The sequence below is a fragment of the Haliaeetus leucocephalus genome, unplaced genomic scaffold, assembly GCF_000737465.1.
Source record: "Haliaeetus leucocephalus isolate CR32 unplaced genomic scaffold, Haliaeetus_leucocephalus-4.0 Scaffold536, whole genome shotgun sequence".
NCBI lineage: Eukaryota > Metazoa > Chordata > Aves > Accipitriformes > Accipitridae > Haliaeetus > Haliaeetus leucocephalus.
Genome location: NW_010972972.1, coordinates 505,517 through 532,067, shown reverse-complemented (window position 1 = coordinate 532,067; position 26,551 = coordinate 505,517). Strand labels below are relative to the sequence as shown.

At 38.6% G+C, this 26,551-nt stretch overlaps 1 protein-coding gene across 2 annotated transcripts in view; it reads left to right on the top strand.

Moving 5' to 3' along the window:
- Window positions 1-26,551, top strand: part of DLG2 (discs, large homolog 2 (Drosophila)) — a 1,012,119-nt gene that overhangs the window by 800,158 nt on the left and 185,410 nt on the right. For both annotated transcript variants that reach the window (XM_010576558.1, XM_010576559.1), the window contains one exon: window positions 2,614-2,716. In XM_010576558.1, coding sequence (XP_010574860.1) covers window positions 2,614-2,716 — 103 coding nt within the window. The remainder of the gene's footprint in view (window positions 1-2,613; window positions 2,717-26,551) is intronic.

Here is a 26,551-nt window from a genome sequence, read left to right as displayed (position 1 = left end):
ACAAGGTCTCTATCTTGTAGAAGCTACTTTAGTACTCCTTAAAATATTTTGCCCGTGTATATACTCTACCAGTCATCCTCCTGCCAGTCTGCTGAGATTCCTCTCCTTGCAAAGAAGTGATGGTGGTCTGGTACCATGTTGCCTCTTATGCCCTTCATATGCTGCCCCAAAGGCTTGAAGATACGTGCATGGATCAAGCAGGCATTACCAGCATGGTGATAGTATTCATACTCTCCACTGCTGAATGTACACATGGACAAATTAACCAAAAAAAAAAAGAGTTATTTTTCTGTGAGGTAACTTTTAATTAATTTCCTCTTTCACATCATTATTGTGAATATATAATAGGTCTTGTATGCATGGGGATATCGGTAAGGTAAGATTTGAATAGGTTATATTCTTCTGGTATGCTAGTTCCACATTTACTTGTTTGCTTCCTCAATCTAAAGATAAGCCAGGGTGTAATTATTTTTGTATAACATGGAAAGATTGCAACAAATCATGCTTCTCCAAAAGTCTAGATCTTCTGTAGTTTTGAATGATATTAAAATAATATAGACAGTTGAAATTCAGACTAATTTTTTTTAGAAATGGGGAGAGCTGATTGTTGTGAATAAGGTGGTGAGAAGTATTAAACAATTATCAAATTGAGCAGCATAAAAACTTTTTGAGGGAAGAAAGGATGAGTTGTTTAGGAAAAAATGTGGGTTTTCCTTCCTTGTCATAAAGAAAAAAAAACTAATTGAGGAAAGACAGCCTGAACTGGGAAAACTTTGATTCTTATGGAATCATATTTTCAGAAACCTGAAACCTCAACTAGACAATTACGTTTCTGTGTACAGTCAACAGTTCTGCAGCATAATGCAGTCTTCTGGATCAGAAACTGTGGGAACCCCTGGGGTTTATATTATTGCTATCACAAATTAGTTTTTCTAAGAATAATAGTCTAAATGCTGTTCACATTCTAGTAAATACTAGATTTTGTCATGCAAATAAGCAAGAAATTTTTTACGAGGGTGGTGAAACAGGTTGCCCAGAGAGGTGGTCGATGCCCCATCCCTTGAAATGTTCAAGGTCAGGTTGGACGGGGCTCTGAGCAACCTGACCTGGTTGAAGATGTCCCTGCTCATTGCAGGGGGGTTGGACTAGATGAACTTTAAAGGTCCCTTCCAACCCAAACCATTCTATGATTGTATGATTCTATGATAAATAATAATTAAAGGTGTTCCCAAAACATCACATCTCTAAAATTTGGTGAAAGACAGCAAGTTAAGATAGGACAATTTCTAAATGTAAGTGATCAAAATAAATGTATTCATAACAGACTCAGTAGCTGTTATTTGTAAAGTTCTATGGAATTAAATTTATTTCTGTAAGCCTTAAAAAGTTGATAAAATTTAAATGAAATAAAATCCATATTTTTCAATATGTGCTTAGCCATCTTGTGATAGTACTTGATAAAAATAAATACAAATAGTTGCTATTGCTGAGAATTTGGGGCTTGTGTTTTGGTGTGCCTGTGAAATCTATGTTATTGTTCTCTTTCCTCCCCCTGCTCTTTATTTCCTTTCTTTTTTCTTTTCTTTTCTGGAGCAATCAGAAATGGATTTCTGTCCTGCTGAGGTTGTTTACATGTCAAAAGTTTCCTGTTCTTCACTGAAACATTGTGGAGTGGAAACCTGTGGAAGTGAAAAGGAAAGACAGATAAATATATAAACAAACAAATAAAAGAAATCTCACACACTTCAGTTTAGCCAGACAGTAACACTCCCACTGGAAAGCAAGGTTCAAGTTACTGGAGCAGTTAATAATTCTATATATGAATTCTGTCTCTTCTTGGGATGCTGCTGACAAAACATTTGACATCACAAATACAAATCAAGAGAGTTCTGCAACTGCCCCTGAGTTTTAGGGGTGGATTCCCTACTTTGTTCTACTCTTTTCCACTTCCACTGCTTATGCAGCAGAAAATTATTAAGTAAGAGGAACCCCATGGGAAGATCTATTAATGTGGAACAGCCAGAGGTGGTGAAGCTGTATCTGAGAGCAACTCCATTGCTGTCACGTGCGTGATACAGGGCTGTTTCTGGGCGATAGGAGGAGGGGTTGCAGGAAAAGAAAATGGTAGATGGGGTTTCTGCTCTGGAAGTTCTCCAAAGAGCAGTTTTTGTTAGAGGAGCTTTATATATTTCCAGGTTTCCCTGATGCTACAGACTGGGCTTGCAGAGTCTGGCTGAAGGAGCAGTTTCCTTGCTTGTGGTATTCTACAGGGACCTTCAAGCACCACAGAAAATTTCTCTTTTGAACCTTATATAGTAAATGATATTGACTGATGAAGATACTACTAAAAATGTAAACTCAGTAGAGCAGGAAACCCCCAAAAGTAGTGGTCGGAGGATACGCATGGATAAGCCTAAGCAAACTGTGGTGTGCGGTATTAGTGCAGATCCTCACGGTAACATCCTCTCAGCCTTTTTGATTTTGTATTCACTTTTGCATCTGGGCAACCTGACCTTTACATCCATCAGATATTTCAAAAAAAAAAACCCAACTCTGTCTTTCTGTCTAATGTTAAACTACTCAGATCTGTTGTTGTTTGCATTCCTTCTGTAGGTGAACGGTATTGATCTTCGAGGTGCTACCCACGAGCAGGCTGCAGCTGCGCTAAAAGGAGCAGGGCAGACGGTAACAATCATAGCACAATACCAGCCGGAGGGTAAGCAAAATAATAAACTTAAGGACATATGGTAAAAGATAAGTGCTTTAAAGCCACCCATTTAACAGGATGAGGCTGCTGTAGATAGTGCGTTTCCCAGCTATCATCAGAAGTCATCTGGAAGGAAAATTCAAGTGGCAATTCTATCCCAAGGAAATGGCTGTATTTTTGTCACAGACTGTGCTTTTAGTAGTATTTTACGCAACTATAAGAACTGTCTTTAAATGTGCATATAAGAAGACAGTAATCAACACTTAGTTAATCATTTTATTTTCGTTATTGCTCATTTTACGTTCTTTTCTATTCTCCTTATAGAGATAGTGCAAAAGATAAGAATGAAAGGAAGCGCCAGGAAGATCTGAAGTTGCTTCAGACAGTCAGATCAGAATTAAACAAATATAAAGGCTTCTTGCTAAATGCGTAGAGCTTCCCATTATTACTTTTGGATGATGGTGTCCTTGTACCTCTAGGGCAATTAAACCCAGATAACAAGAACTTACTAGAGAAAATGACAGCTTTCTGTATAAAAGCATGAACAGGAAATTCAGCAAAATATAAGACACTTAAGGTGGGATGTATCTTATCCAGCTTTTGGTGTCTAATATTTAGCTTTCCAGAGTTTAAGCTAGTTTCAGTGGGAAAAAGTAGGCATTGATTGATTTTATGAGTCCAGAGTTAAGTAGCAGAACTTCTTCTCATTATCCATGAGCTATGACCCAAATGACTATCGGAGGCTCTCAAGGAATTCATGAAAGGAATATTACTTTCAGATAGGAACTAAAGATGGTTTTCTTACACAGTAGTTGTTACTTTGGAACTCTTCCAGGTGAGTTCAGCAACTACAGGTCTCTGTGAAGACTTGCTGGCACTATTTTATCAGTTTTCAGTAAACAGTTCTAGCTCAATTCACAAGTCCTGCTATGACCTGTCAACACACGTTGATTCTGCCTGATTGTGCCCAGCCTGGGACACATGTGGGTCTCAGGTGAAACAGAACAGTTCTAATACCAGGTTCAGCCAGTCAGTTTTTTCAGAGACACTGGGGACATGAATTAGTAGTCCCAGAATTTATCCAGCATGATACCTTCTTTTGTTTCTCTGGATCCTGATGATAGCACACGAAGAGAAAAACAGCTGGTATTTTAGTCAAACTTACAGTTGTGCTTCAGATCCGGTATCATGCATCGATTTATTGGTTTATCTGCACTTGAGTCACCAAACAGAATACATTAGGCCATACTAAGAAATGGGCAGATGAGAGCAAATGAAATTGCAAGTGTCTATCTCTAGTTAAATAAATGGAACATATTAATATAAAAATGCTTAAGTAATAATCAGAGTTATTTCAAAGAAAAAGTATTGAAAAGCAATTCCATTACAGATAGCTATGCGCACTGGATTCTGAATAAAAGCATGTTCCCATTAGTTCTGGCAGTCTTGTTTGCTGTCTGGCAATTTTATACTGCAATTATCACCGTGGTGTCTGAGTACTTGTAGCAATCACTGGCATTTCAGAGTCATTCTGTGCCACTGTTAATACACAAAAAATGCATCTCTTGACAGATTTTTTCCTATTATATTTCACCTTTTAGTTGACATACTTTCCCCCTACATTTTACCAGCTCTGTACTATGTCAAATTCAGTTTTGGTGAACATGCAATTCAAATGATACTGATGAAATCCATGAAGTATTATATTGCATATTTAATCCATTTTTCCTACAATGTTTCTCCATTCACCAGAAACCCTGTTGAGGGCAGACTAGTCCCAACTGCGTGACTTCTTGTCAGTGAAGCACAGCCAGTTTTCTGTTTCACCCAAATAGTTCAGAACACACTGAAGAGAGTGGAGCTGGTGAAGAAGAGGGCCCAAAAGTTAGCCTTTTTATAGGAAATGATTGAATCTTTTAAGGTAGTGAGAGTATTCAGTAGTTGTCCAGCATGTGTTGTCTTACTGCTGAAATATTTCATTTTAATCTGAGATGCTGGTTAATGCAGACTGTGTGAATACAAGTGTGAAATGAAGTATTTTCTTTCTTTAAAATCCCTAACAGCAAAGAAAGATGAAACAGTTTTAAAACAGCTGTTTAAAGAACCTTCACAGAGAACTATTTAAGGATTTACAGGCCACACAGAAAGACCAGCACACACCAGCATAAATATTTGTCTTATTCTGAAGATCCTGCACAACTCTTTTTGTCCTTTCTCTGTAATTTATACCTGACCTCTTATTTACCATATCTTATCTTGATGCATATATTGGAACATAGTCATAAAACACAGTCTTAAAAATGTACAGCTGTGCTTCCCTCAGGGGCTCCTTGCTTTAAAATGCTTCCAAAACTAGTAAAGTACGTAAGTGAAGTAGGCTTGTAGCTTGATTTTTCCATTTTCATACTGGAAGCTTTGAGATGTTGTTACTACAAATTCAGTTTTTTGGGGGAGATCCAAGAACAGCTACTGGAAATGTTAACCAGTACCTTTTTAAAAATCTTTTCCAGCTTATTAAGCCTTTAGATGTTGTTGCAAACAAACACATTCAATGAAACCTTTAGCTATTGATATTTCAGGTATTAAGTGATGATAAGTACCAGTCAATACTATAAGCCAGCTGATGATTAGCAATTAAAATTGTTAGTAGAAAAAGCTTATGTTCCAATAATTTAGTTTTTATGTAGAAGAGAAAAGCTTACAGCACACTCATCTTGGCAATGTCTCCAAAACCAAATAATATACTTTGCTGTGGGAAGAAAATGAGGTGAATACTATAGAAACAGCTTTCGGAGTTTAAATTTCCCTTTCCTTGTTTCAGTCAAAAGTTCATCTAGGCCTCGTATGAACTCCCTTCACATTTATGTGTATAGACTTGGCAGCAAATCTCATGAGAATGGCAACTCCTGCAAAAAAATCTAGTGCTTGCCATCAACTTGAATAGGTTTTCCTCTTGATATTATGGCACTTTGTTTTCTCATCCTGTCTGGAATGAACAAATGCAGAGATTAGCTCAGATAGAATAGCATCACAGAAATTTTTGAATGCTGCCAGACCTGTGGTTGGTGATGGTGCTTATCTGAACCACACTGCCTGTCCCTCGGATGGAAGTGGTCTTGGAAACAGGAGAAAATTCTGTAAAAGACCACAGATACAGTGAACAAAGGGATAATGGAAAATACAAGCAGTGATTTCATGAGAAGGAGCTGAATGGAAATACAAGGGATAGTATGAAGAATAAAGAACAACTCCTCAGCTCTTCTGCTCTTCAGTCCCTGTTTTCCTCATATGCAGTCACCGTCTTTATTCCCCTCATCTCTCTGAGAAATAAAAGAGAAAAAAAGAGGTATGAAAGTCCAAACGGAAATGCAAATTCTGTGAACAAAAATATGGAAAGATTATTAGGAGCAAGAGGAAAACAAATTATAGAGATTAAAAAATCAGAGCTCAACAGTGAGAGTATATTTTTACAGCTTTAGGAACAGCAGCCATAGCTCTGGCCTTTTTGAGTCATTCCTTACTTTTATTTTAAAAACTGAAAATAACCTGTGTACTGTATCTTATGTACACATGTATTGTGTAAATGGAGGTCAAGTAATGTTAAGCATCACGATCTCTAACAATCATTGTGGATGTAGTTCATATGGAGGTTTAGGCATGTATTCAAAGTACACTGGCCATCCTGCAGGTTTCAGATAGATGACTTCCTATATTCATGCAGCTCACACCTTCTGCACATGGCTGAAATGAAATTAAAGAGAATTTAAGGACCAAGAGCTACTTAGAACAAAATTAGAAGAGGAACCGATCACTTACGTTTAGCTTTGCTCTCCAATTTTTAATATTCTTGGAAGCATTTTAACTCTCCTTCCAGCTTAGCAACTCTCAGATCTCTTTTAAACCATTGTACAAATACGGACCTAGAGAGTAGGTCCTTCTCTTCTGCGAAATAAAAACCCGAGCCTGGAAAATAATCTTAGGGCGGAACAGTGTGTCCCTATTAAAAAATTAATTAGAATTAAAATGGGAATATATACCACACAGAAAAACACTTTGTACACTTCCAGGTTTTTATGCAGGACATATTTTGATTTTCATGGCAAGAGTTGTAAATTACAGCCCAGTGTGGAAGGAGTTAAGAAAAAAAACATGTTGTCAGTGAAACTGAAATACATTTTCAAAGGAAAGTGAACTTTGGTTGAAATAGTGACAATTTGTCCTGAAAGACACAGCCTGGGAGTGGGGACAGACAGAATACTGGACTCCTAATGAAGCTGCTAAACATCTTTTTTGCACATTTTACTCTCAAATGGTCACGTTCCTGTCCCCTGTGGCAGTGTGATGGGGTAGAACTTAGCCCTAAGATTTTTGCAAAAGCTTCAGTGTCAGTGGTCTGCAAGCTGCGTCGTGCTGCATTGCAGTGTTTCTGCAGCTATTCCCTCGCAACAGTCCCTGGAAAATTGTTAAACCACTCAGAAGTTTCATGTGCTTTAAATCTTTCAAGCGAGCCAATTAACTTGCTTTCTTAGCAGCTTGCATATAGGGAAAACATTCATTGATTACAGTTTGATTAGACCAGCTGACAATGAAGAGGTCAAAAAGTTGTTACAGTGGGAGAATTTCTGCTTTATCACGTTTTGAATTAGCCGTTAGCTGCTCGCTTGGCACCTCTGCGCTCGGCGCCTGCTGTGCGGTGGGTAGCTGAGTTTTAGTTAGATATCAGACAGAGAGATACTCTGATAGGCAGTGCCTTTCTTTGCAGACATTAGCTAAGTTAATTATTGCAGAGCTGCACCTACAGTTATAAGCGTCTCACGGCAGCTATGGTATTAAATTCACTTTTTAGTTCTTCTTTTCCTGAATCTGGGAGGCTCGCATAGTGCATTGTAACGGACCCAACTTTCATAAGCAGCATCAGCTTTTACGAAAGTATATTCCTTGTCTTACACGTTCGTCTGACCTACTAATGCATGAGATCTGCCCTTTTTAAAATATCAGAGTAAAAATCCAGGGATTACTTTTACAAGTCTCTTCCTGAACAGTCATGGGTACTTTTTAGCTCTTTCCCTCATTTCATCCCCTGTTCCTGCCTCAAAGTACAAACACTTGTCTCCTGTTCTGGTACAGCAGTCACATATATTCCTGATTCAGATGTTTAACCTTTCCAGATGCTGCAGGAGTAAGGTAGATACAATTATTTATTCTTCCCATATATTTTCTATTTATTCATCTTTGTCTAGGTCACTTCTATACTTTGAAATGTGAATACTCGTGTTAAAGGCCCCTTTTCCCAGCTGTTGAAAATCAGTGTAGCTTGATTACTTGGATAAAGTTGCATTACAGCAGTCGGCTTTCATCTGGAAGCCACTGTATCCGATTGCCAAAGAATGCAAGATATTAGGGTTATATTTCATGCATGTGTATTAAATAATATACCATAATCTGGGAATGGCTAAGCTGGATCTGACCAAAGGCCCGCTTGCTGAAGAACCTGTTTCCAACAGTGACCAACAGCGTAGGGAGAGAAGAAAGAACAGGACGAGCACCTAGTGATACTTGCACTGAACACCGTCCTACTGACCAGAGGGGGTTGAAAAATCCTCTCCTTGTCCTCAGCTGGAAAATATCACCACTGTAAAGATTAACAAAAGCAAAAACCAGTTTAAAGGTATGTCATAGATTGTCCTGCTGAAGTTCAGTGAGTGAATCTTGTTGAGAAGTTTGGTGCGTGTTTTTAAGTTAAGAAAACCGAGAAGGAAGGAGTGATATAAACAAGAAAGCTCGACGTTATGGTAGGATTTTTTTTTTTTCCTTGTATTAGAGCCTTCTTTTTTTAGTTAACACCACCAGAGAAGATGCATTGTTCCAAAACCAGCAAAGTTTTTATTTCAGATCCTAATGTATTAAATAGTTGATAATGCACCAAAGTTCTCCTATGTAGGAGACAAGGACTGCAGTCTCATTCAGATAGCAATATCAAAGACAGATTTTTTTTCTTTTCTCTTTTTTTTTTACCCCTCTTTATACAGTGGCATCTGCAACTCTACTGTTTCCTTATTTACTGATGAAGTTTTTTTACTAAGTTACAGAACAGTGAATTGTTTTCTCTAGCTGATTAAATGTGAGGCCCATGCCACCCTTGCTTGCCCATGAAGTGCCCATTGAAGAGAGGTTAGCCAGATTGCAGATGATGCTGTCAAAACTAGTTCTCTTGCTTCTAATAACTGTAAACGCGTTTTGCTTCAACGGAAGTGCAGAAGTTCACTAAATTGATTGGTATTTGCTGTTTTTCTTTCTTTTCTATGACTTCGGTACCCTTAGGACAAATGCAGCAGTTGCCAAGATAGTACCCTCCTTCTCTGGCCATGCAAGATCCTTGCCTTAGGTATAGCTTTGGTGCCTCTAGTTGCTGCATACTATTTAGAATATACTGCTTTTATTTTTACATTGTTAGACCAAAGTCTTCAACTTCATAATTTCATTTTAAGCTTCACACTATCTTTACCTCAAGTTAAAAAAAAAAAACCAAACTATGTTTAAAGTGAAAAGGACAGTTTAAAAATCTCCTGATCCACTTTCAAATTATTTTCTCTTATCACAGCATTTCCTTTCTGTTTGCCTGAGCTGTCCTCACTTCGGCTTCCACTCTACTGCAGATTAACTCTAGTCCCTAAGTGACTCTGCCTGTGTACGTGAGCATTGCCCCAGCACGGACAGATATTTCTGGGGCTCTTCAGATGCCACAGCTGAAGAAGCACTAGGGATTACAAATGTCCTTTTAAAGTCAAGCCTTTGTAGGATTCTCCTAAGACACAAAAGGTTATATTTTAATTCCTCTGTTAAATTTAAAGATCACATTCCCAGTAGAGTTACACAGTGTAACTCATCCAACATTGAATAGTTTATAAAAAGTGGAATTCTAATTTTTTTTTTTTTTTTTTGCTTTGTCTAAAATAACCAGGACTCACTATGCATGAAACAAGTTTTGGCTTTGATATATTTTTCTAATGTATTGTGCAGATTCGTTTGTGTTTAATGTAGTCATCCCAGTCTCCTAGATTGTATTTGCTGTTTCCTTACAGACTCCTGAGCTTTCTCAATTCCCATTTTCATAAATGTTTCAGTTTACTTATTTTGTAATTCAGTCATATTTAGCTCTTGTTTCTATCAACAGGCTTTAAATTTCCTTAAATACTACATGCTTCCCTAAAGTTGTCAATGTCGACTGTAGGCAATTGTGCAGGGAAAACATGATTTCTTTTTAAAACCTGTCTTTTCTTGTTTTCATTTTAAATGTGATGACATGAAGTTATGTGGGGTTTGTTTCTGTAATTCTTTCTTCCAGCTTCAGTTACAATGCACGTCCTGTTTAGGTTTTTGATGTTCATATACAGCTTTCTCTGCTTAATTATATTGATATATACACAGAAAGAAGTGTATCTGTTAAATCCTCATGCTGGAGATTATTAATTGCTTTGCTTTGCCAATTTATTAATTAAAGTTCAGTAATTTTTTCTTTTTACTGTTTTGCTAAGGTAATCAGTAATAAGTCTCATTGGGAATACAAATAAAGGGTTGATTTTATTTTTGCAACAGCTGTTACATTTGCAGCTGCTAATTTAACTGTTAAGTATGGGCTGCAAATTCTTCCCACTTTTCTTCCCTGTTTTAGATTTCACTAAACTGAAATCTGTTTCACCTGTGGTTTTTCCCTAGACATGACAGCTTTTTCAGAAAACAAGACCTTTCATAATTCTTATTTTTAAAGTTTATAGTTCTTGACACATACAGGGATTGTTTTTAGTGATATTACAGAGCTACGCAAATAAAAACTAAAAAGTAATTTTTTTTTTTTTTTTTTAATTAAATGGGGCCATTGGCTAAGCTGGTTGCCCAAGGTCTCTTGGTGGAGAGACGTAAGCCCTCTGAGCTCGTTCAGCCTTTTTGGATGAGCTGATTCTCTTCTCACTAGCTATAGAGGAAACTTCGATGACTAACTTAGGCTGGAGGGACAAAGCTAAGGCTGGTTGAATGAACCTCTTCTGGTGTCCCTGGGAGTAGCTACTGGTAAAGCACTGTGCAGACAGATGAAGTTGCTTTCTCCAGCTCACCAGGTAAACTGCTAATGAAGCCAGAAATAAACCCTTTGAGCCCTATGCCTTTGGTTTAGTCACTAGACAACACTTTCTCTCAGCAATAATTCTTGAGGCAAGTTAGTACAATTGTTACTTTGACGGAGGGAGAAAAAAAATGGGAAAAATCACAGACAACTTAAAGTTGTGATTCCAGTAGAAAAATGTAAAAATTAAGAGTTTCAAGGCAAGATAGGAGATTTAAAGATAATTATTTACTTGTAAGTTGAATTTTAGGTAAACTGATTGGTTGATTTGAATTTATTACCCACGGATGAGAACGATGGCAGAGTGTGAGAAATAAAAAATAAAGCATGCACTATTTAAATAGAGAGGCACTAAGAGGTAAAGGGAAGGTCTACTCACAGGTGTTCCAAAGCGCTGCACTTGCAGGCACAGCTTTTTAAAGGATTTAGCTTACAACAGTGAATAGTGACCCTGCTCTGTGTGCCTTCCTAACTCCGATCTCTGCTCGCTGAGAGTGGCGACATAAGGGATATTTAGTGAAAGTATAAATACTGCTTTGAGGTGCACTTAAATGCTAGGTGATCGTGTCATTATTAGGAAGAACAGAAATGCTACTGAGTAGGCTTTTATGCACTCTCACAAACACACAGATACGCACGCAGCCATTGGAAACTGGAATTTGGGATCCACAGGGTGAGATTTTAAGAGCTGCATGGGATGCCTGCAGTAGATTTCTTCACAGCTGTCATATGCCACACGTTCTTAGATTGTAAGTGTGTGTGAAGGATAAGTAAGAAGTTATACAGTATCAAATTGCACACTAAGCTGTGCCTGAGATAAAACTATTTTTCAGCAAGTCAATTCAATGCCTCTGAAAATACTTCTACAATAAATTCCCCTTTTTCCATGAGCTTTGTCTACGTCATTCTTACATTACTTTCTTTTTCATGACTGTTAACCTGGCAGTTGACAAGAGAAATAAGAATAAGATTTAGACTTCATTTTCAATCTCAGTACTTAACTACAGACTCATTGAAAATACTTAATTAACTCCAGCATCATTGAAAGAATGTCATATGTCATGTAAGCTTCAAAAAAACCCCTCTGCTTAATATTAATTTTGAGTAAGAAAACCTTTTACATGATAGATGAATGCACTGAAGAAACATAGTAGCTTTGATTTTAGCCTCTTTCACCTGTATGGGTTCCCATATAATGGCTACATTAGAGACTTAAGTGAAAGCTGAAGTAAATGGAAAATTTTTTTTAAAAAATTAAATATTAACCATAGTTCAGTGAAGAAGCCTTTAAAGATATAACATCATTTATCTATAAAGTAAAAATATATATGTATTTTAACCTGAGAATCCATCTTCTTTTAGAAACTCTAGTATCTATTGAATACAAGTAATTTTTTCCCCTGGGTTTCAGGGTTGGAGATGGTTTCAAAGAGATTATAATCAATATTTTCTAAGCCAGGTGCTCGAAGTTAAACTCTGAAATAGAAATATCCTGATCTGCTGCACAGCTGAATTATGTGAAGGATCACTTCTGTTAAAATTCAGTTTAATCGAATTTTGTAGCTTAAACATGGCCTTAGAAGTCTGGCATTAGTCACCTGTTCTGGAGAGTTTGTCATTGGACATCTTGAAGTACTTTCTAGTGACTTTCTAATTCCCTTTGCAGTCTGCAAGGGAAGCATGTGAGACTAACCCTTGTAATAATTTCTATTTTTAACACTTAGCATATTGCGTATTTGCTTTTAAAAGGTTTACACAGAGTAGCTCAGAGTTACGCAGAAAATTCAGATTTTACAAACTTTGAACAACATTCATAAATGCTAAGTTTAATTGCTGCTTCAGTGCTGTTTGGTGCCTAAATACACAAATGTGTAACGAACATGTTAAGAGTCAGTCGGCTTACTTTAGCTTCAGTTTAGTGCATATGCCTCCTAGACAAGAATTTTCCTTTTTTTTGGGAGAAACTCAAGAGTAGGGGTTTTTGTTGCTGTTTTTTTTGTTTGAGTCCTGCCCCCCCCACCCCCAGTAATTCTGGATCCTTATGTTTGTCTGCATTGGGCCACCAAAACTGATGTCAAACTCATCAGCTGCTTTTGCAAATCTTGCTACTCAGCATTTGGGGATATCTTTATGTGGTCATGAACTACACAATATAGATCAGGGCAGGTCTTGCTTTGTGGATAGTGGGGTCCATCCCCACCAGAACTTTACAAACCTCGCTAAAAGTCTTTCTTTGTCATTCTGTGTTACTAGTGATGTGTAACAAGTTTCCATATATATGTATATAGCACTTAAGCACATCAGAGTCCTCGTGCGTTTGCAGTGCCGTGTCTGAGTCTTCCTTCCCTCTTGTGCCAAGTGTGGACAGCCTGTGTGGGAGCATGCGGAGGCGATGACTGAGACTGATTTTCTTAGTTTGCTTTTGCACCAGTCTGGGCACCAAACCAAACAAAAATTATATGAAAATGGGTCTGCAAAGTAGCCCTCAGTGGGCATTTTGCTGGTTATCCCCTGACTTGCAGGGACAGGCATGTGGCAATGGGGACTGAGTGTGAAAGGGGGACAGAGGAGAGAGCTGCAAGAACCTGATACTCTGACTTTTCTGTGATTTCATTTGTGAAGTGAGTGCTGAAAGTTCGTTGTACAGCTGGGTGCTTCAGTGGTAGTTCTAAGTTTGTGGGTTTTTTTTTTCTGCGGATGTGTGTCCATACTTTTTGATAGTGTTCTTTTAAACCTCCATTGTGTTACACATGTATCTGTGTGTTTGTGCAAAATTTTGTGTGGAGACTCCCACCACCTAGCCATTCAAGCAGCCTCTGATATAAATTATCAAAGCTAGGTCTGAATAAGGGTGGTCTGCCTACATGGCTTGGAGGGTAACACACAGGTACTCTAGCTTGTGTCCCAAGAGTAATGTAGCTGCATTATTTTTTCCTGAAATTATATGCCCTGCATCTCTGCTAGATGCTCTGAAATTTGCATCTGTCTTAGAAATCCAGCCCCTTTATAAAGGAAGACAACTCAGTGTAAGGTAAGTATCTTCTTTATGATGGGTTGCTAGTAATCCTTCCCAGTTGTTTGTAAGCCTATAGTAAGTATTGACTACCAGAAGAGAGTTCACGTTCTTATCATTCTTGGGTTGGATCCAGCAAAAATCTAAAATTATGCAGTCTGTGGTTACAAAAATTCAAAAGCAAAGTGTAACAAACAGATGATGGTGTTGGGAAAGAGAATACTGGAGTTCTGACAATCAGTGGGTACTGATTCTCTCCTTGACTTTGTATAACTCTCTTCTGCTTATTTTGTTAACCGGCACAGCCACCCTTAAGGATCAGAAAAGTGTATTATGGATTAGCCAGTAACTGTTTTTTGAAAGTATGGAGAACAACGTAAGTGCTAATTATTGTACAGAAACTGTAAGTTTCAATGTTAGGAGTCAACCTGCCTTGGAATAAAGAATTCATAAATTAATGTCATTACTCACAAACTTTATACATTTAGCATTGTCATAAAATAACCCAAATAGAGGAGAAGTATCTGCAGCATGATGGAAATATCTGCTGCAAAGGAAAATGCTGAGTATCTTGAGCACAGCAACTGCCTTATTCTGTCTTGGTTTTGCATTCCCCATAAATATTTTATTTCAATTAAAAGAGATAAAATTGCATCAATTATTTCTTATAAGGGACTGTATGAAATGAGTTTAAAGTACTGGGAATGAAGCACCATTGGTTCTGGGCTAAAGGAACTGCAGTCCAGCATGTGGCTAGGGGCAGGCCTGCTTGGAGCCTGGGCTTCACCTCCAAGCTGTTTTCAAAGCAATTAGAAGTGTGATCATCTGTTTTCTGTTTAAGTCCTTTCATAGTGGAAATTTATGGAGTTTTACTAAATGGACTTTTTCACAAATCCAGCTGGTTTCCATGGGAATTTTCATCTGCCAAATTTCAAAATCAGAGGAATTCAGAAAAAGTCCAAATTATTTCTATTCGAAAGTGCTTTTGTGGTACTTTTATGATTTATACAGTTTGGGTACCTCATCTCCACACTTTCTGCTCCTCAGATTGTGGTCACTTCTCCCAGGATATCCCATAGACAGAAGCTCATAAGTTGCCTCATTTCTTGGCCCTGAGAGTAGAACAGGGCCAAGTGTAGGAGCGCAACACAACTATTTTCCAAATGAGAATATTTTCGGTTGAGGGCCGAAAATACAACCATTTTAGGAGGAGTAAGGGAGAGAAACCAGTTCTGGTAAACTTGCTCTTCTGAAAAAGGGGTACAGATTCCTGCCATCATGAAAGAAGCTGAGTTTATGCTCTTTAAGTTGCATTTCATTTTTGGTCATGCTCCTGCTGGAGATCTTTCTGTGATGTTTCAAAACGAGTCTGTAGGTGTCTTAGAGAGGCATGGGAAAATCTGAGGGTGCGAGAAGGTAAACAATACTACAAGTGTTAGGCTTGACCATAAGGTAAAAAAAAAAAAAAGTATCATTTAAGGATAAAATAAACAATTGATATATTTATTTATATGTATATATACTCCTTTCCATGTACACAAAAGGAAATAAAGGTCGTAGCTTTGCTGATGTTACTAAGTCCTTCTCAGAGTGAAAACTGCTGGTAGCGCCTTTCTGCCCTGAAAGTCACATAACATTCACTGCACGAGGATGTTATGCTAGAAGCCCACATTCAGATGGCTTAAACCCAATGTGCCTACCAATACGGCAACTATTATTATTATGTTTAATATTATCTCTTTGAAGATGCCAAGACACTCAATAGGAAAGGCTAGGCACAGGGAAGCTTTAAGCTGTCCAAATCTGGGTCCAGAAGCAGAAACAGAATGGTTGATACTTCTCTTCTGTGTGAATAAGGTCCAGATGTGATACTGTGCTGTCTGTTAAGATGGGTCTTATGGTAAGAGACTGATAAAAAACTTCTACCAGAAAAGTCAATGTTTACCACTGGTGTAATTGCTCTGGTTCTTACAATAGAGTTTTAACTTCTGTGAAGAGATTAAAGAGTATTGCATTGTCAGTTAGGTAGATTCCCTGTGACAGTCTACCAGGAATCTCTGGTCTTCTACTAAGGAGAGATTTTGCCTTTGAAATCTCTCAATATATTTCTGGGTTAGCCAAGAGTGACTGAAAAATAGCACAACATGTTTCTCAGCTCCTCTTACCACATCCAAGGGACGGCCTATTATCTCCTTTAGCATTTCTAGATCTGGAAAACAATGAGGTGAGATGAGCAGTTGATATTGAGACCTTAATAGTAGCCATTGAGTTACAAGTGGTTCATAAACTTGTCCTAGTACTTTTTTTAAGCATTAATTCCAATGCAAGTGAAAACAATGACTGCTGATTGCTGTTTACACTTACACTGCATTCTCTCCTAAGTCTCTTTGCATTGTTTCTAAGTTTGAAAACTCAATCATATTTAAATTGCTTGCATCAGTATAGTAAATAAAATGGCAATTACTGAGCAATCTGCTTTCTAACACATTAGGTGATTTATGGCTGCAGTAGGCAGTGTATTAAAATTCTGTCTGTGAAATTAAAAATATAATGGCTGGAAAACCAAATATGAGCTCAAAGGAAGCTATAAAACTCCCAAATAATTAATGGCTAGCACCAAGGAAGTGGTAGATAGCGTTAAAAAATAAAAAAGTAGGTAAATTTATTCAGAAAGGTAATAGGATTTGGGTTGTTTGATAGTCTAGATTTCAAACTCTGCATAGGAAAGAATGCAGTGTTCAATTTTCTATTCCTATTTCCAGGGAAAATAATAGCATAACCACTTGTAAAGTTAGCCCTAGCGAAACGCTAACACGGATGACAAATTTTAACACCGGGCCATGTAAATAAGGCGGGGTTAAAGCATCGAAGGAGCAGGCAGCGGGCTAGGGCTGCAGAAGGAAAGGGTCACAAAACCCCTCTGCCTGTTTCGCCTGTGCCAGAGCCTTGGACAGCCCCGCAGGCAGCTGCCTCCGGCTTCGCAGGAGGGCTCGGTGTCCCTCGTCCCCTGGGTGGAAGGGGTGAGCCTGGCTCTCGGAGGCTCTCCCTTTCCTCTCCATCCCGGCTCTGCCCCTTCTCTCTGTCCCCCTCCTTTTCATTGCAGAAGGGCCCGGCCTTTCGTCGCGGGGGCAGAAAAGATCACGTTTTCCTCTACTTCAAAGGAGGCTCAAACTGGCTTTGTGTGTAAGACACCGGTCCCCAGTCTTGCAATGTGATTATCAGAAAGAAGAGTTCTGTGAGGGTTTTTTTTTCCAAGCCCGAAGAGGTGTTTTCTCATATTTTCCTTGTTTCCCCACAGATTTTCACTCTCAGTTCATGGTCTGTTGTGGCAATGCCAGCAGAAGAGGGCTTCTTGACCTCGTGGTTAAAGCATAAGATTGACAACCGGGCATCGTGCGTTCTTCTTAACTCTACCACTTACATTTGCATTGCTTATCAAGGTGGTTTTTTTGTTTGTTTGGGGTTTTTTTTGCCTTTTTCCTCTAGGTTCTTCTGCTGTTATGGTATTGCAGACCACTTTGGTCCTTTATATGGTGTTGTTTGTAAAATGAGGTGTGACGTAGCAAGGGGTAATGAAGCATGATAAGAAGAACGTTGTGAAATTTCATGAGAGCCCTGTTCAGCACTTCCCATTCACCAAAGCATCCCTGCTGAGTTCACTGGGTCTTGAAGCCAGGGGGAGTTTTAGTGAGTAATGTGCAGAAACAGGCTCTTTGACTACGGCTTAATCCTGAGATACATTTTGTGACTTCAGTGGAAGCTGTGCATGTCCAACGATTGTCATATCAGTCCATTTTCGTTTGTAAAGTACTTTGAGATCTGCTGGAGAACCAGGCTATTATTCAAGCTTTAGTATGCACTGCCATGAGTGAGCTGATTTTGTGTTTGGGCATAAGTAATGGTTGTGAGCAACATGGTTAGCGATGTATTTGTGGGACAGGAATCCTGCATTAAGTATAAGAATAATTCATTATTTTAAGGGTTTTAATTATGTTCATGCATTCAGTTAATTGTGTGCAATTTTCAAAAAAATCCCTCTGTGACTTCAGGAAGATATAGGACCCCTAAGTCTTTTTATTTGATATGACTTGGGGTCCTAAGTCCCCTAACTTACATCTTAGTATAGTCCACGTGTTTTCCAGGCAAAAATGAACAAAAGTCTGGAAACCGAACTCATGGTTCTACGGTGAGCTGAGTTTTAATGCCAAAAGCTGGGACTTCACTTCATTTGTATATCAAGACTGCAATGTATTATTCAAAGTGACATAACTTACTTTATAAACATTTTTTTTGAGAATTCATAAGTAAACGTACTTATAAACCAGTTTTATTAATAGGTCTCTTAAATTATTCAATACTTGAAGTCAGATTTTTTTGAGTGCCTTCTTCAATAGAGGTTGCCATATAATACTTTCCTTAAAAGAATTCCACAAAGAATTTTCCTCTTTAGAAAATGGAAGCAATGTTTTCACTAGGTCTGATGCCAAAGGCATGCTGCCTCCTTTTTCATAGTGGCCATCATATTTTACTGTTCTGAGGCAGCTGTTTTCACATTTCCAATTCTTAAACACCCTTGGTTTTCTTTTCACTATAAACAGATCTGTAAACTTCTAGGTTTGTAAATCTTGCTTGGGGCTAAATATATATCCCTGTAATGTATTTTACCTTAAATTATTGATATGTATGTTCAATTGTAACTTTATCTTAATGCAGTTTTTGTCTGGGAATTATTATATAATGCTATTCGAGAAGTCCTCAATTGCCTTTTGTGTAAGAAATTTAGATATTAAATAGTGAGATAAATTTCTAGAGTATTCTTTGTATTCTTACTGACTGGGGAGATTTGCTTCTTCATGTCTGTGATAAAGGTTGCTGGGGCTTATGTAGCTCTCATTTATGGGGCAGTGTTTTATTGAATTTAGCATGTAGTATTTGTACTGCTATGGTCCCTAGAAGGCCCACTTACAGACAGCAGTAAGGCATTGTAAAAACACAGAATATGAAGATTCTGGGTGTCTCTGACAGCTGATAAAAAGCGCTAAATAGGTAAAGACAGCCAAGTATCCACAGGAAGCAGTGAGGTAATATTGGCCAACGTGGCAGGGTGGGAGCCCAACTGTGTCAGGTTTTCCTGCAAGTAGCACGGTTAAAGAATAAGGATTCGCAGACGAACAGTGAAAATAGTGTACGGATAGTCCCAAATTGTTCCTTCTAAGCTTTAGGGGATCCCTGAAAGAAAGCGTGAGGGACCTGTCTGAACGTGTGACAGGCCAATATCAAACACCCAACGTCATGGGCCAGGTAGGGGTAGGGAGGTCGTCCAGATCCTGCGTGAAGTGTCCAGAGGGCTGTCTAGAGCCCTAATTGTGGCTGTTATTAGTGTTGGGGTAGAGGTCTGGTGCAGCAGATCGGGCTGACCACCCGCACACTGGTGCTGTTCTCCTGCCGTGGTCCGGAGGGACGCGGCTGCTTTGGTTGAGGCCGTAGGGCAGCGGAGGATTTCGAGGCCGCAGGAATGTCATCCGGTGACAAATGTCACAAAATATGACGTGGTGAAAGCGCGTATGAAAAATATGGCCAAGTAAACTTCTCCGAGTCAATGACAGTCTTTCACAGTGCCCATGGGCACACGGAAGGGTTACGTGACTACATGTGAGACATGCGGGCACACACGCACACCCACGTAGCTCTTTCCCAGTTCTGGTCCCCTGTCTCTCTGTCTGCTTTTTACTGGCTTTTTCCTATAAACTCTTTGATGCAATTTCTTTTTATGCTACGAAAACATTGGATCTTTCGAATCAAAATTGTAAAGGTTTTCATTGCAGCATATAAACGTTTTACAGTCATGGCTCATATTTGAATTTCATAATAACAGAGAACAAATTTAAAATGAGTCACCAAATGTGAACATGAGTTACGTTAACCTGATATAACCCCGTTGCAGTGTCACTGCTGGCATTAACTCCAACCTTACATCTCATCATTGTAGAGGGCTGACTTACAGATCACTTCTGCAAGCTGCAGTTTGGAGATACACCATGAGACTGCAAGGATCTCTTGATGGTGCTGTTGCGATTGATGGCTTGTCATGCATTTGGTCTCAGGAAGGTTCTTTAAAATATGAATATAAAATGGCAATAAATAAATAAATAATATTAATACATAATAATATGCAATTATTGTTTAGGCTTTTAATAAGTGAGATTAAATCTAGGTTTTCCTATTAAATAATCTAAAATTATTTATAACATGTTAAATGCATTTACACTTATTTCTCTCCTGACTGTGAGTTTTTAATGCACAATAATCAATGTGAAGTCCAAAACTGGTATTTTTACTTATTGTATTAAGCCTACAGCATTAGCAATCAACAGGCGCCAGATAAGAAAATACAAAACTATTACTTCCCATATCTCAAATTATTTATACAAAAGCTGTGTAAAAAATTGCTTTATCTATTATTTGTACTATATTTCAATTCATTTGTCCAAATAATTAAAATGCAGCTTCTAACAATAGGGTGGTAATGAAAAGCAAATGAAAAAATATGTGTTCATGAATACAAGAACAAGAAAAAGAAAAATACAGAGTTAAAAATTATTTCGTTTAGGTTTTGTTTGAAAATAATGAAATAAATGATTTTATTCTGATTCCTTCAGTTTCACCAGCAGGCTCATTTTCCTTGTGGATCTTCTTGGTTTTATTATTCCAAAGCACAAAGATTTTCATCTTGAGCGTGTTTCAGATTACAGCCTTTTATATTTTCCCCCTCAACTTTTAATCTGACTGGCTGAGACATTTAACTGAGATGAAACTCAGAAGAGATGGACAGACATTTTCAGTGACTCCAGACAGATTGGTTTAGAAGCTTAGCAAAAGGAAAACCTTTTCTACATGTTGTTTTGACAACTGAAAAATGCTGCTGAAAGATATAATTCAATCTGACATGCTGGGAGATTGTGTAACTTCATCCATAATGATGGGCATATGTGTCAACCAAGGTATGGATTTTCTTAATGTTACTCAGATTTCTGAATAAGTTTCTCCGAACCGGTCAGATTTGGTTATTGTGATTTAATTACTTCACTGCATTGGTTAGTGCAAAAAGGCTACCGTGCTGTACGTCTCATCTCCAGCACGCATCTCGCTTTGTGCTGCAGGAGTAAGCTGCACACAGTAGGAAGAATAAACAACCACCTCTGAAAAATGAAAAATACAGATCTGCATTCTAAACAGTGAATCCTCTGGGCCTTATGAGAAATCTTTTGCTAAAGAACACAGTTTGTTACTTTGTCATTGGATTTCACAATGTTATGGTAGAATCTTTTAGCCAGAAGGAGTTGGTGTCGTTTTGTCTTCTGCACAAGTGTGACCAGTATATGACAGCCCGTATAGGAGGATTGTGACAATGGTCAGCCTTTGCAAAGCTATCTATAGCTTGGGTCTCTGAATGGCCTCGCAAATCTGACAAACAGCACATTCAGCTTTAGAGGGGAACTTAGAGGAAATTGTTAGCTAACTTTAAAAATACATTTTTTCTGTCCTTGTTGCAAGGAGTTTCTAAGACAGTGAATGGAATCTGCAGTCATGGTCTTCTTTCCTCTTGCAGAGCTTCCAATAAGTCTGTGTGTGCGTACACATGACTACATGGTATGTGTGTGCTTGTGTGAATTTTTAAACCAACGTCCATAATCAAAGAACAAGCAGGTTGGTTTGAAATCAGCATTAATTATGACAAAGTAGAGACAGAGCAGACAACATGCATGACATTTTGTCAATTAATACGATTAGTAATAAATGAGGATCTTTTTTACTGTTTCAAACACTCCAGAAAAGAGTCTTTTTTGAGTCTGAATAATCTAGGGAAGACAGTATAAATGGAGTGGCTTTTGTTAGGTGCAGGTCTGTGCTTAATTATGTCAACGGCTGCTTCGAGACCCCTACCCAGAACTACATTTCTTAAGCAAAGCTTTGACCCATTGATGGCCAGAGGGATTTCCTGGAGTGGAGCAGCCGTGAGTTTAACTCCTGAATTTGAGTGCCCAAGCTGCGAGTCCGTGTGCCAGCCGGGTCTCAGCTCCTGGCAAGATCGACCTCCTACATGACCATGGGCAAGAGCTCCAACACTCAGTTGCCATAACACCTTGATTGCTTCAATGCAGTTGTGGCAAGCAAAGTACTTCCTTGTCCTTTTGCAGTAAGACACAATTGTAAATTTGAGAGTGAGGCCTCTAATAAAAAGTCAGCTCCTTATATGCCTTAAGCAATGGAAACACATTTTCTCTGTCGCAGTTTTCAGAATGTCCAGGTAAATTTTAAACATTTTTTGGCATTAACACTGTATAGATATAATTCTTTATTGACTATCGCCCTGACTACATCTATACTAACAAAGTACATAGGGATATCTCAAGTCTTAAACTGATATCATGGTTCCTGGTACAGTTTTTGGCTTGGGCAGAGAGATACCTTTGCAAACAAATGTTGGCCACGGTGTAGGCATTAGCTCAAACCACATGGCATTGCCATTCAGCATTTTAAGCAGAGCCAAACTATTTTAGCCTTATGGATGTTCATCAGCTGGTCTAAAAGCCAGAAAATCATCCCTGGCCCAGTATCTAGGGTATATTTAGCCATAGGGCCCTCTCTACAGACATGGACTTGCACGAGTCATCTTAGTGGCGGCAGCTGGACTCTTTAGTTGAGTTTATATGATTTGCTCTGGCTACAATCTTTTCCTAATAACGGAATAATAGAAATGTTTATGATTCTAGATTTGAACTTGAGATTTAAATCAATATTTACCTCATGGAAAAAAAAAAACCCACAACAGAAAAAACAGGCTTGGACAAAAAGCTGCCTTCTATGGTTATTTTTACCTCACATCCATTTCTTATTGTCTCTGTTTGCATTATGTCCCCCTCTGTCACCGATTTGTTTTTGCTATTTTTCAAGTTTCTGTTCAATCACTGACCTATCGTTCTTTTAAAACAATTGCTTCTTAGAGTGCCTCACATTAAAGAAGCAATCACAAAATCATGACCTAAAAAATAACTTTTATTCTAAAGAACACTTTGATCTTTTTCAAACCATAGTGCTTTACAAAATCCAATTAATTTTCCCAGTGTGATTCCTTTTAGTCAAAGTGAGTGAAGAGTACAGAATAGTCATGTTACTTATTGACCAGAAGCTGACTAATTCACTGTCTGTTTCTCATGCTTTTACCAACATTTGCTGATGTTTGGGTTGTGGATGCTACTGTGGATGTTTATTTGCTTGTAAGTGAATATTTCTAGCAGCTTTAGCTTCATAATTTTATAAAACAATTTAAATGTCAGAGCATACTTGAATTGACATTCTATATATAAACTTGGAATTTTTTTCTATCAGTATTACCTTGCAGATTACCTTGAAAAGAAAGTTATTACCTCTTATCAGGATGAGATCAATATCATGTGTTATAAGAACTTGGTTTCTAAATGCCATATGGCTAGTCTTGGCTTAATTTTCTTCCTCTTCCCTCTCCAGTTTTCATTTCCTTCTTTTTTATATTGTATCCTGATTTTATACTGATTTGTAAAAGGATGGATTTATAATATGTCTTTAGTATAGTGCTTATTGTATTGGGTTAAGCCTATCTTTTGTTATTTAAATCTGAAGGATTTTGCCCTCAGGAATAAATCATCTGAGTTCTTTAATGGACCTTTTATAAATACTACAGCTCTTCTCTGCTCATCCTTGAGATAAAGCTGCTCTTAATTCAGTATTTTTAAATTAGGCTTGATTCTCCTCTGTTTAATTGAGAGTGGAATCCAAAGAAAATAGCATAAATGCCAAGAATCTGACAGCACTGATCTGAAATGTCTTTGGTCCCGTTCTGAGCACAGCACAGATAAAAGACACATCAGAGAATTGCAGTGGCCTTTAGAAGCCTTGCTCAGGTAAAACTGCACCCTGGCTATTCAAAGCTTTGGTTCAACATTAAATTCATTTGCTTGTTCCGTGGCCTGTACTGCTGCGTCTTGTTTGTTTTAATTCTGTTCAGGTTCCATTTTACGCTTCCTGTCATTACTTCTAAAATGTTCTGGTTTATTCTCCTTGTGTTGGGACTCATTTTAGTCATTTAAACCCATTGGTGACTACCTGACCAAAACGTTTATGGAAGGTGCTTTATCCATGCATAATTTTACTTCTTGATTTCAAATCACAACCTCAGTTCTATACTATAGTCTAAGCAAGAACCGGTTTCTCTCTAGCAATCCTTTACAAAGTTCTGTGTAAATAAGCAATCTTGTGTTTCAGATATCTTCCTTGATGTATTGCTTCTGTTTATTGTCTCTATCCTTATGCCTAACTAGTTCAAATTCTCCATTACTCTTAATTTATTTGTTTTCCCCACAGTTGTGTAAGAGGGTTCTGGTTTGCCTTTTTATTATTACTTCTAAGGAGAAAGTAGAAACTGATTGATAACTTTTCAGTGGAGTAGTTTTTATTAGAAAATGTCAATTGTGCAGAATTGGCTTTTTGAAAACTCCATGAGGATAACTGGAAATTAGGCATATTGCTTTTACATGTGGGAGTCAGAGTTTACGGCTCCCAATTCCCTTATTCCCATACTATCTCTCTACGGAGGGTAATCTGTTCCTGCAGACCATCCAGTTCAAGTGGCTTCAGCAATTTCAGGATCAAGCCTGACAGTGGAAAAGGAAGAGGTTTGGGGTTTTTTTTGTTGGGGGGGTTTTTTTTGGGGGGGGGGGGGTAGTTTAGTTTCAGTTCAAATTTGAGAGAATTTTGCCTCCAAAATTCAATTTTTTTCTTAGGTTGGAGAATATGTTTCTGGCTCGACAAACCTCTCCATCCTGGCACTGTATGCAACTGTAATATGGATGGAGCAGAGCTCAGCCGTTCCTGCTCTCTCCCATCCACTGAGAAAGAGCGTGTGTTGTGCTGGGTGCTACCGGAGAGCCCTTCTGACCGAGGCATCCTAATTTATACCCCATATTATCTCTGCACATCCAGTCTCAGGATATATGTCTGGTGCATGTAATCTCTGTGCCTCGGTCCCCACTCAGTCGCAGACTTACCTCACCTCTCTTCTGCTCTGTTCTCTGCCTCCTATTCAAAAATCTCTGCTTCAACTTCTTTCCATTTTTCCTGCTTTGGCACAGTCCTTTACCGTATGTTTGTGATTCACCAGCTGTCTTTAACATCTTTCCCTTGCTCTGTTTAGTAATTCTTCCGTTAGGATGTATCCCAACAGACCGCATCTGTTTCCCAAGGGCTTCCTAATGCCGTGCAAACCTGAACCTCTTCTGAACGCATCAGCTTGGGAGCCGGTCATTTGAAGCAGTGCTGCTCTGGCAGAAGGATGGACCGGCTGAACTATCCGTTCCAGCTCTCATCTGTTTGTGCCCAAGGTCTGTGGCTCCAGCGTGTGACTGGCTTTTCTCCCTGACATAAAGAATGTCATTAGTTTTGTTTCTGAACATACCAACTCAAAGGTCTCCTGAAAGCTAATTTAATTCAAGCTGAATTTGAACTTAACAGATGCAGTAGCTGATTCTCAACACCTCCTCCATGTGGAGCTTGCTCCTTTTTTAACATAATACCTCTCCAGTACTGACCAAGTTTCCTAAGTGCTTTGCATGCATACCACTATAGCTGTTTAACGGCCTGGTTTAAGTGCTGTATTGCCTGTTGAACCAAAATTTGGCTTAGCGCTGTCTAAACAAATGATGCGGGGCCATTCGCAGCCCCTGCGATCTCTCAGCCTCACACCTAGGTACGCTGCCAGCGATGAAGGAAGGATGAGCAAAGCCAGGGCAACAGGCTTTGATGAGTCACAGGTTGTTGCACCCGCTATGCATTGAAAAATTAATAGCTCTTAAAATAAAGATTATTTTATAATAAAGATGACTTGAGTTGAAATCACATAGCAACTGAGCATATGCCCTGTGTTCAGATTGTATGATCCGCACGGCACGTGCCTGGTGACAGATTTACTCCTATGTGCTTAGCAGGTGCAAACAGCCCCAGCTGATCTCTGTGAAAAGACGTTATTGTCTTGAGCCCTCCTCCAGAATTTTTCTGGTCTTAAATTTGTAGCTGAGGCTCAGCTGGAGTCTTACGGATTGGCATCTGTCACACATGTTGACACAACATGTCTCACAAGTGTTACTAGTCATTCTTTTTCCAGCACGGACTTTCTTCTGCTGTGGGCCACAGGTCTGTCTTCAACACAGAAATTCTGTGCTGCTTATTTTTTGCCTCTTACAGCAGGGAGAACATAAGAAAGAATAAAGACTGTAAGGAGGAGAACGTAGTAGATGAATAAGGATTCAAATCAGGTTTCGTGGCAGGTTTAATGACTGCTCTCCCTGCTTCTTCCAGATCCCCTTCAGTTCAATGTCTTTTCTGTGGCTGTTGCTCTGTAGTGCAGCAGTGCTGCATCTCATTTGGCAGCCCCAACCTGATGCTTATTTCATTCTTCTGAGGCTCTCACAAATGCAGGAATTATTTTGGTTTGGTTCTCTTTCTGAGAGGAGCCAGATTTTTCTCATCAACAACCAGGACTTCATTTCTGCTCAACTACCTAAATCCTCTGAATTTTCTTGTGCTGTTTCAAAACTTGCAGACTTTTCCTTTCCATGGATTAACATTGGGTGGGTTGCGCTCTCCTGGCACAATGTCATAATCCAATCAATTTTCGGAG